Here is an 11,811-nt window from a genome sequence, read left to right on the forward strand (position 1 = left end):
CAATTGATGTCGATTCCTGAGTTCCATAGATCGCTTCGGGAAGAAACGTTAGATTGTCGGTTGAGTTGTATTACTGTGTTATTACTAGCTGGGAAGGAGGAGGGAAAGCGGGGATCAGTCACCGGTTGTCAACTCTCTATACAAATAAGTAAAAAAAGAAAGAAAAAAGAAGGAATATAGTTATAGTTGATAGAGATTTTGAGTCTGGTCCGGGGACAGAATGCCAGCCCTCGGGGATGCACCTCCAGATTGGGTGTTGATGGGTTTTAAAACCGAGCAGCGGGGAGACCATTCTCTCCGACGTCCTTGTGAGAACATTTGCCTTCCTCCAAGGGTATATGGCAGAGGGAGGGTTTACTTTGAACTGAATAAAATCTCGTGGAGAGAGAGAGAGAGAGAGAGAGAGAGAGAGAGAGAGAGAGAGAGAGAGAGAGAGGGAAAGACAGACAGACAGAGGGGAAGAGAAGACAGGCAGAGGAAGAGAGACAGAGAGAGGAAGAGATAGAGAGACAGAGAGAGAGGAAGAGAGAAAGACAGACAGACAGAGGGGGAGAGAAGACAGAGAGAGGGAGAGACAGAGAGAGAGAGAGAGAGGAAGAGAAGACAGATAGAGGGAGAGAGAGAGAGAGCGAGAGAGAGAGAGAGAGAGAGAGAGAGAGAGAGAGAGAGAGAGAGAGAGAGCGGGAGAGAGAGAGAGAGAGAGAGAGAGAGAGAGAGAGAGAGGAAGAGAAGACAGACAGAGAGAGAGAGAGAGAGGGAAGAGGAGACAGACAGGAAGAGAGAGAGAGAGAGAGAGGAAGAGAAGACAAACAGGGAGAGAGAGAGAGAAGAGAATACAAACAGAGGGAGAGAGAGAGAGAGGGGAAGAGAAGACAGACAGGAAGAGAGAGAGAGATGTGTAATCATTTTTCTGTCGTTGGCACATAGGGAACTTTAGTGTACAATAGACTCCAAACTGACCTCACTTTCCAACTTTCATTCTCAGTGGGAGTCCCTTTCAGTGGGAGTGACTGACTGGGAGTATCTCAAGTTCGTATGTGGGAGTACTTGAACTCTTGATTCAGGGAGTCTTGTCTGAATAAAATCGCCTGACGTCATGTCATCAAAAGAGACGAAAATCAAACAGAATATTTTCCGAAACACTGGAGCAGCGTGCCAATAATCAGCCTTATTCCCTCTTTATATAAGATCGATTTTCTCCCTACACATCCGTTTAAGAATAAAGACTAGGGGAGGGTGGAGGGGGGGAGTCAGCTAAATGGGGGCGGATTCTTGACGGTTGTCAACGCGTGTATTTGACCAGAATAAAATATATCGAGTTACCTTATAAATCTAGCATCTAGATTTTTTTTTTTTTTTTTTTCTCAGTTGCCTCGGAATAGGCACTACCAACCTTATCTAAGAAGGAATTATGGCTGACCTTGTCAACACAGTTTCAAAACCTCAGTACTATATTAAACAATACGATACTAAGAAACAACCCAACGAAAGAGAAACGGGACCAAATGGAAGCAATTTAACGAAAACAAAACACTACTCAGATGGTGACCACAATTCTTTTAAAGTTCAGACTCTGTTATTATTCCTGAGTGCGTTCTAGTGGCCGCTGCTGCAAGTCGAGTAGTCTGTGCCGTAACGACTAGAACGCCGTGTTCGTTTCTTGTGCCGGGTGATCTAATAGAGGTGTTCAAGTGGATCAAAGGCTTTAACAAGGGTGACGCAAACAAGGTCATCATATCAAGACAACCGGGTCAGGACTCGCAGTAATGGATTTAAACTGGACAAATTTAGATTTAAAAAGGGAATAGGCAAGAATTGGTTCACTAATAGGGTGCTCAACGAATGGAATAGTCTTAGTAACCATGGAGTGAGCGCTGAAACTATCAGTTGTTTTAAGAAACGATTAGACAACTTTATGGATGGGGATGACAGGTGGTGATGGATATGGAGCTGCCTAGTATAGGCCTTATGGTCTCTTGCAGTCTCCTTCATTCATATGTTGAACTGTGACTAGAGAACTTTATGGATGGGGATGACAGGTGGGGATGGATATGGAACTGCCTAGTGTAGGCCTTATGGTCTCTTGCAGTCTCCTTCATTCTTATGTTGAACTGTGACTAGACAACTTTATGGATGGGGATGACAGGTGGTGATGGATATGGAACTGCCTAGTGTAGGCCTTATGGTCTCTAGCAGTCTCCTTCATTCTTTATGTTCTTATGTTGAACTGTGACCACGTGTTCGTCATGATGTGGGCTCTCCTGGGGTGTTTTTGTATCGTCAAGGGATAAAAGGACGCAAGTGTATGGGAGCAGAACGAGAAGAACAAGAGGAGGGATTATGTTGAAACTGGTGCTGTCGTGAGCAGTTGCAGGCTGCTGTTGCACAGGCCTGCACGTCTGCAGCTGAGCGACGAAGGGTCTTTGTTGCTGCATAATTGCTTCCGTCAAGGAATACAAGACGACATAACATCAACACATGAAAGTATCTTAATTTTGTTTTTTTTTGTTTTTTTTGTTAAGAATTTTTGTATGGATCTTAGTGAATACGTCATTAACCAAAACTACATCAGTGACTACACCAGACACAACGTTATTCGTCGTAGGTAACGGGTGGGACATTCCCTCTTATCCTGTCTCCAGGCGATTTTATTCGTCTGTGACATTCCCTCTGGGTACCTGAGGGAGTAGTACTTTCTGTAGGTAAGACCTGAGACTCCCATTGCCTGAGTCTTGAGAAAAACCACACTAGGAAGATCCACTTTAGTCTTTTTCATTTCAGTACCATGAGTCATCATGTGGTTTCGATTTTTGACAAATTCTAGTGGACCCTACCCTTCAAACTCAGCGCCGTGGGGGACGCTTATGTCTTGACATAGTACGATGTTCTGTGAACTCAGTCTTAGTCCACTGGGGATGCAACGGCAAAGCCTGACCTTTTGGTCCATAACGAGGCTGATGGTGTCCAGTCACAGTGGTCAAGCCAATCAATAAGGCAAATGGGAACATAGTATGACACGGGACATCAGGACATCCCTCCAAGGATCTCAACTCCCATCACCTTTTGGAGATGAAATTGGTTTGCAGAAGAAGGGCTCGTATAGATCGTGGCTGCCTCGATGTGGAGGGTCTTCCCATCGGGACATTTTGGTCCCCAGGGTCCACAGAGACACACATAGGACCACAAATCGAAAACTAACGGAAGAGATCGAGAATGCGTTGTCATGTTGAAGTGGTCTGCGTGAAGCGAAGGAACAGCAGTACATAAGCATAGGCCATGTGAGGAGATGGATTGTGAACTCCGCCTACGACCCGAGGAACCGACCGGCACATTGGGCAAGACAAAGAAAGCATCAGGTTGATTGTAAGTCGACAACCCAAAGGATTGACTATGTGTATCGTAACTTGGTTTACGGGAGAGAAGAACAGCGATTGATAACTTTTTGTCACTAAGAACACAGACACCGCACCCCCGGCAAAAAAAAAAAAAAAAAAAAAAAAAAAAAAAAAAATGGGGGGGGGAGCGGATCAGTTAATAGGTAGAATAGAATACTCACCTCTACTTCGTGTTCGTGGGTGTCCACTTCAAACCCAATCTTGTATTTCTTCTTCTCTTCCATCGCTGCCATTGTTGACGGTTTGCCGTGCTCGCTGCTTAGAGGAAACTTAGAAATGCCCTCAGAAGCGGGGGGACCTATCATTCGGTAACTCTCCGTCCAACCTTTCTTTTTTTATTCAATTTATCTATAATTCTATTTCCACTTGGATATCTTTTATTCTCAAGACTGTGTACCAGCTCACTCAACCGCTCCCGCCCTGAAATCTCTTTTCCCAGTCAAGAGCACCTCAAGGAAACCCGGGCGTTGTTCAGGACAGAAGGCGAGAGAATTTAAAACAAGCAGGAAGCCTCTTAGTCTTATTTACTGACGAACCAAGACTATCTGGCTGGCTGGCAAGCCTGGTGTCAGACTGTCTGGGGCAGAAGAAGGCGGAGGACTGGTGGTAAGGTAACTCAAGAGTGTCAGAAGAAGACTTGGATGTTCGGAACGAGTCGTGTCGTCTGTTCTCTTCTCGTTCAGTCGCACACGTCCGTATAGTCTCGTTGTCGGCGGCTGCCTAACTGGCTCTCCCGCGCACAGCGAACTCCTGGTCCCGTCTTCCCTGTGGTTGCAGAGTAAGGGAGGATGAGGTGGGGGGAGGAGGGAGGGGAAGAGAGAGAGAGGGGGGGAGATAGGGGGGAGAAAAGAGGAGGGGCAGATGGTGGAAGAGGAGGAGGAGGAGGAGGGGGGGAGGGAGGGCCAGGGACCAGAGTTTACATGCGTATATGTGCGTGCGTCTGCGGGTCTATGAGTGTGTGCGTGCGTGTGTCTGTGTCTCTCAGTGTGTGCTTGTGTGTGTCATTCACCATGGTCTTGGATCACGTGGTGGGCTCGTGGTCGACAGCCATTACCCTCTCGGTAGAGAGTTCTGGAGCTCGTATATGGCCCGATCGATGGGTGAATATGTGACCTTACACATACACATACACATTATATATATATATATATATATATATATATATGTATATAATATATATATATATATATGTGTGTATGTGTGTGTGTACACATAGAAATGCACACGCACACACACACACACACACACACACAAACACACACACACACACACACATATATATATATATATATATGTATATATATATATATATATATATATATATATATATATTTATATATATCCTTTATGCAGGCTAGTCTTCCGACAAGTGGCGTGTTGGTACGGTCTTCGTCTTGTAAGACGCAAGCCGCTCAGGCGAGGGTTCGAATCCCAGCAGATGAGTTTATTTACATGTATACTGTATATATATATATATATATATATATATATATATATATATATATATATATATATATATATATATACACATATATACTGAAATTATTTAAGTTCAGAAACGATCCATTTCTTTTATCACTTACGCCATCATAAACATTCCTTGTATTAGATTATTCCTCGCTGCTTATCAGATATTGCCCAGATTTCTCCATCTGGATTCGTTTATGAAGAAAACAAACAAATAGAAAAAATAATAAAATAATGAATACATAGATTGAATTTTCTTCGTAGACACTTTCGTTTAAGGAAATAACAAACAAATAGAAGAATAAATAAATGGATAAATAGATAAATTGAATTTTCTTCGTAGACACTTTCGTTTAAGGAAATAAAAAACAAATAGAAAAACCAATAAATGAATTAATATATAAATTAGATTTTCTTCGTAGACACTTTCATTTATGAAAAATAGAAAAATGGATAAATAAATAAGTAAACGAATGAATAAATATAATAGATAAATAAATGAATTATTCGTAGACTCATGTAGGGAAATGAATATATAAAAAAATGATAAATTAATGTATATATAGATGGATAAAAACATATAATAGACACGGACAATTCGCAAGAAAGAATGGGAAACAGGAAAGAAAAAAGAAAACGGGAGAAAGGAGACAAAGAAAACGAGATGTGGGTCTCCCATTCGTTCTCAGTTTTGACGAAAATAAAGAGACAATTGCTAAGGCGTCACGCATATTTCCAAAGAGTAATTATACACAAATGTTGAAAATGGGGTTCATATATTTTGTCGTTTGATAAAGAAAAAGATACAGATGCTGAAACTGGAAAAAGTGATTGTGGGTTGATTTAGTCCAGTAATTGATAGAAAAAAATCACTTGACAAAACCCAGATTGAAAGAAAAAATTTCCATCCGGTAGGGAAGAGTAGGCGGGGGGGGGGGGGTTGACTCACAACACCCCACGTAGTGCCACGAGCGACGAATGCTCACCTAACGACATCTGGATTGAAAGATTAAAGTGCAACTCTTTTCGTCAGAGGCCACGGTCGTGGCTCAAATCCTTCCCAGTTCATGTTCGAGTCCTGAAAGTGGTGACCTTGTGGGTTTTTTGGAAAAACTTTCCTCCATATTTGCCTCTCTGTAGACGTGTAGGCAGAGGTAATTGTCGTAAGAGTACGCGGAGATGAAATTAGACCTTATAATTGGATGGCAGCTGCCTCCAATAAAGGAATAAGTGCATTGATGGTGGCCGTCCTGGGAATGGTAAAGAGAGAGAGAGAGAGAGAGAGAGAGAAATAGAGAATCATTTGCAAAGGGTTTGACTCATCCTCTCTCTTAGTGAGAGAGAGAGAGGGAGAGAGGAAGAGAGAGGGAGAAATAGAGAATCGTTTGCAAAGGATTTGACTCATCCTCTCTCTTAGTGAGAGAGAGAGAGAGGGAGAAATAGAGAATCGTTTGCAAAGGATTTGACTCATCCTCTCTCTTAGTGAGAGAGGGAGAAATAGAGAGAGAGAGAGTGAGATAGAGAGGAAGAGAGAGGAGATAGAGGAAGAGAAAGTGAGAGTGAGGTAGAGAGGAAGAGAGAGGGAGATAGAGAGAGTAAGAGAGGGAAATAGAGGAAGAGAGAGGGAAATAGAGGAAGAGAGAGGGAGATAGAGAGAGTAAGAGAGGGAAATAGAGGAAGAGAGAGGGAGATAGAGAGACAGAGAGAGAATAGTTTGCAAGAATTTGCCTCGTCCTCTGTTAGTGAGCTTGATTTCACAAAGTCCAAAACCACCGAGATCTCGCCCCTGCCTCGTCAGTGACAGCCTTAATATATTTTATTCTGGTGAATGCCGTCTGGCTGAGTTTGTGTCTGTGCGATCGAGATGTCGCTAGGCGATTTTATTCAGCTGAGGGAAACCTCCCCATGCGCCGAGAAAGAGGGAGAGAAAAAAAAAAGAGAATAATTGCAAGAATCTTTGAGAAGATGAATGTGAGGGAAGCTCCACTGACACTAAGTATGTAAGGGAAACACTGTGAAAATTTATATACATACATATATATATATATATATATATATATATATATATATATATATATATATATGTATGTATGATTAAGGTGGAAAAAGAAGTCACGGGCCTAGTTCCGAGTTTTTGAGTTTATTCCTGACCGGTTTCGCTCTGTGCCTCTTCAGAAGAAGCATAGAACGAAACCGGTCAGGAATAAACTAAAAAAATCGGAACTAGACTTGTGACTTCTTTTTCCACCTTCATCAACTTGCCACAATGTTCCAGCATATATACATATATATATATATATATATATATATATATATATATATATATACAGTCGAACCTCGAAAGCCCGGACTAATTGGGGGGAAGGGTGGTCCGGTCATGCCAAAAGTCCGGTCATCGAAAATATCGCCCTAACACCCGTAGATTTTTGTAGCGGTATACGTATAGGTAATGTATGATATGGCATAGAAACACATAAGAATAATACTCTTAACACTGTAATAATAACAATACTGTAATAATAATACTATATTACTAATAATTCTGTAATAACTGTAATACAGGCATGTAAATGTACTGTATATACAGTGTACTGTACTGTATTTTTTTATTACATACACTGTAAATATCGGAAGGTATGTATGCACGCGGGACAGTGGTGGCGGCCAGGGTTGCTGCGTTTTCTACACTACTGTGTAGAATGGGAGTGTTGCCATACCGGGGCATACATTTTTCTCGGGCGTGTGCAGACTTTCATAGCAAGATATATTTGTCAAACTTTGACAAAATGTTGGTTCTAGTTTTTTTTTATTCTTGAATGTATATAAGGCCCCCATGCCCTAACATATTCAGTACGATATAATTTTTTTCTATATTATTATCGCTAAAAGAAAGCTGAAACTTTAGCGTAGAATTTTTTTCTACACAGTAAAAACGTATCTTTTGGGGTATAATATTTTATAAGTAACACAATTACCAATAAAAGTCATATTTTGATGTACCATTTATTATTTGATAACTAGTTCTATGATTTTTAAACAAAAGTTTGAGTTTTTTAATGTTTTTAACAGCCCGCTGATATATAGAAAAAATTTCCTCATGTCCTTGTGCAGTTGCCACATGCCGCTATTTTACTACGTTTTGGTACAAAATTCTACGAAACGGCAGCCCTGGTGGCGGCTTAACTGGGCCGGGTTTGAGTACACGTGTACGGCCGTCGCTGCCACGTACCGGACAAATAGGGAACTTAGCTTGAAAAGTCCGCCCTTTGTTCATTTCGACCGGTCATACGAGGGTCCGGGCATTCGGGGTCCGGGCTTTCGAGGTTCGACTGTGTATATAATGTATACATACATATATATTCGTTGTGTTTTTTCTGACACTAATACTTACTTTTCAAGAGACCGGTTAACTCCTCTTTGAGAAAAAGGTTAAAAAAAAAAAAAAAAAATTGTACCACAGAATATTACTTCGGAGATCTAATCCACCTGCCACTTAAACCTGACCTGTTAACAGTGACACTGGTGTCAGGAAAAAAGTCCCCCCCGCTTAAGAAAAATCCCTGGAAAAATCCCCCATTTAAAAAATCCCCACTAGAAGAAAAAATCCTGGGGAAAACCCGCTTAAAGAAAAAATCCCTGGAAAATCCCTCATTATAAATCCCAGTTTAAAGAAAAATCCCTGAAAAACCCACTAAAAGAAAAGATCCCTGAAAAAAAACTATCTGTAAAAACTCCCCAAAGGAAAACCTTCCCATAAAAAATAAAGGAGTCGAACGTGAAGAGGAAAAGATGGTTAGGTTAGGCTAGGTTTAAGTCAGGTAAAGAAAAAATCCCTGAAAAATCCCCCACTTTAGGAAAAATCCCAGAAAAATCCCCCACAAAAATATCTCTAAAAAATCCCCAAAGGAAAACCTTCCTATAAAGATAAAGGAGTCTAAGGTGAAGAGGTAAATATGGCTAGGTTAGGCTAAGTTAGTTTAAGTTAGGAGTTGATCAACAGCAACAAAGGTGATTTTATTCCTTAGATTTTTTCCCTTACTGGGGATATTTTCCTTGGGGAAACTTTCCCTAGAAATGCTGATACCTCCTTGGCACAGGGCTTCCTCGTGTGGGTATCGAAACACGAACGGGGGCATCCCACGGGATGCCACGAACTCAGTCACAAAGAACGACAGAAAAAAAAAAAACATTTATGAGGGTCCGATTACTTCCTCGAGTTGCCCCAGTTCTCGATTGCATATGTTTTATCTTACACAGATACGAACCACCACAGCGCATAGGAATCGAACTAACGTCCCACATATTTGGTTCGTTAGTATTGCACACTTTACGACTGCAATACGCACTACAAATATGTATGTTTATAATCATATATATATATATACATATATATATATATATATATATATATATATTTATATATATATATATATATATATATATATATATATATATATTTATATATAAATGCAAAGTAGACCACTTTGGAAAAAAACTAACGAAGCAGAGCGCTTTCGTATATTAAATCTCCCGTGCAACAAGTACTTTTTGTACTGAAGATGAAATATACGAAAGCGCTCTGCTTCGTTAGTTTCTTTTTTCCAAGTGGTCTACTTTGCATAAGTGAACACACGTACCCGTGTTCTTATTAGCATATATATATATATATATATATATATATATATATATATATATATATATATATATATATATACAATGTATTGTATCTGTGGGGATTATCAAAGCATGATGTACAATATTTGTCTATTATACATTTGTGCTATAAATAAAGTGAGTTCTTCGTATTCACACATTTCGATCCCCCCGAAATGTTTTGATGATTATTTCACATAGATATCAACCTCCACCTCAACTGACCTTCGACACTTAGCATTGCATCAGCTTATGCTTAGTAAAGCACTTGATCAAGTGACGCTTAGACAGTTGTGGGTTCTTTCGATATTGGAATTTCCTGAGAAGTCTTTTATACATCTCACGATTAAAATGCAAAAACAAGAGTTTGTGCATTTGTTCTTCTTCATGTTTTGTTCCAGGAAAGATGGTTTTAATGATCTTCAGTGGATTTCTGGTGTGTTCTTTTGTCGGATTCCTGTCATACCATAGGGAACCTGGAGACAGGAGCGGTAGCTTCTTCCTGTTAGATTTCCCATAATCCTTAAGAGGGAAAATAGGCAATGTAAATGTATATATATATATATATATATATATATATATATATATATATATATATATATATATATATATATATAAAATTGTATGTGTGTGTGTGCGCGCGTATGTGTATTGTCAGTGGAACTAATCGAAATCCGATATACAATACTTGTAATTCTGATTTTTTTTTTCTGGAAGTATTTTCTTTGTCTCAGAACCGTCGTAGATTCTTTTAGAATTTTATGACTGTTTTGATACAAAGAAAATACATACATACATACACCAAGGATTTTTCCCCCTTACAAGGGTGGTAGCCAAAAAGGGAAAGGCATAAAATCATTTCCCACCCATTCCACCCTTGAATACACTCCACACCCCTCCACCCTCCCTCTTATCTGAGGAAATCAGTAGATTCAGAATTACCTATCGCGTTCAATGAAATATGTATTGGAGAAAATATCCTGACCACATATACCTTCAGAAAAGAAAAAAAGTATATATATATATATATATATATATATATATATATATATATATATATATATATATATATATATATATATGAGTGGAAGGGTGGTGAGATAAATACAGGGAACCTGTGTTTATCTCACCACCCATCCACTCATGTCTTACATACTTCAATATATATATATATATATATATATATATATATATATATATATATATATATATATATATATATATATATATATATATGTATGAACATACACACGTCCCATGGACTTAAAGTGAGCAAACACATAAACTCATCCATTTCTTCCTTCCCTATCACTTCAGAGTCAGAGTTCTCAGCCTGTCCTTCTTGACATCGACCATGCTTATGGTTTGCTGTTCCTTAACTCCTTGACAGTCCCCTCAACATCCACTAACTCACACTAGTTTTCGGTTAATGGACCACCCTATGAGATTTTGTTCCCACTAGGGGTCCTGTGGTCCACAAGTTGAGGTCCTCTGGTCTAAGAAAGACAACCAAGGCAAGCTCACAGGTAGGTATACTATTCATCCCAACAGGAGCGGGTGAGATCACCTTCCGTGGATGTGACCATGATTTTGGATTCCAAGGATCAGCTCCTAGGTGAATCACGTGACTGAAGACATAAGAACATAAGAATGAAGGAGGCTGCAAGAGACCATAAGGCCTACACTAGGCAGTTCCATATCTGTTACCACCTGTCATCCCCATCCATAAAGTTGTCTAACAGTTTCTTAAAACAACCGACAGTTTCAACGTTCAGTACATGGTTACTAAGTTTATTCCATTCGTTGACCACCCTATTGGTAAACCAATTCTTCCTATTTCCTTCTTAAATCTAAAATTGCCCAATTTAAATCCATTACTGCGAGTCCTATAAGTACTCGCTCATACTGTTTTGGTACCATTTAGTAATATTTTGTTGTTCCTGATGCATAATGGAATGTTCCTTATTGTGATGGTGCTCAAGTTTTGGTCTCAATATCCTACGTGTCACGAACATTTTAGTAGTATTAGCAAAACTATAATAATGTTTGTGTGTCATATGTGTATTGATTGGCATTACTCACGACTGTCTCTGGTCCCCTTAGCCGCCGCGTATGTTGTCTGTATAACTAAGTGTAGAAAATCAAGCTAATGAGGACCACAATGGAAATAAGCTTACATGCTTTTTTGTGTTATCCTCGGCAGTTGTAATCGTTATTTCGACCTATGTGTTCTTTTCATTATCTGCACTTCATGTATATTGATTCAATGCCAAATAAAATTATTATTATTATCATT

The 11,811-nt window shown here is 39.6% G+C and overlaps 1 protein-coding gene across 1 annotated transcript in view; it reads right to left on the bottom strand.

Annotated features, from left to right (window-relative positions):
* Window positions 1-4,150, bottom strand: part of LOC143039551 (sodium- and chloride-dependent glycine transporter 1-like) — a 140,610-nt gene extending 136,460 nt beyond the window's left edge. Inside the window, exon 1 of the mRNA XM_076209776.1 lies at window positions 3,557-4,150. Within this exon, the coding sequence (XP_076065891.1) occupies window positions 3,557-3,700 (144 nt within the window). The 5' untranslated portion in view covers window positions 3,701-4,150. The remainder of the gene's footprint in view (window positions 1-3,556) is intronic.
* Between the last annotated feature and the right edge of the window lie 7,661 nt (window positions 4,151-11,811).

The sequence above is a fragment of the Oratosquilla oratoria genome, chromosome 2 (genome assembly GCF_046742065.1).
Source record: "Oratosquilla oratoria isolate Oo_2021 chromosome 2, ASM4674206v1, whole genome shotgun sequence".
Taxonomy (NCBI): domain Eukaryota; kingdom Metazoa; phylum Arthropoda; class Malacostraca; order Stomatopoda; family Squillidae; genus Oratosquilla; species Oratosquilla oratoria.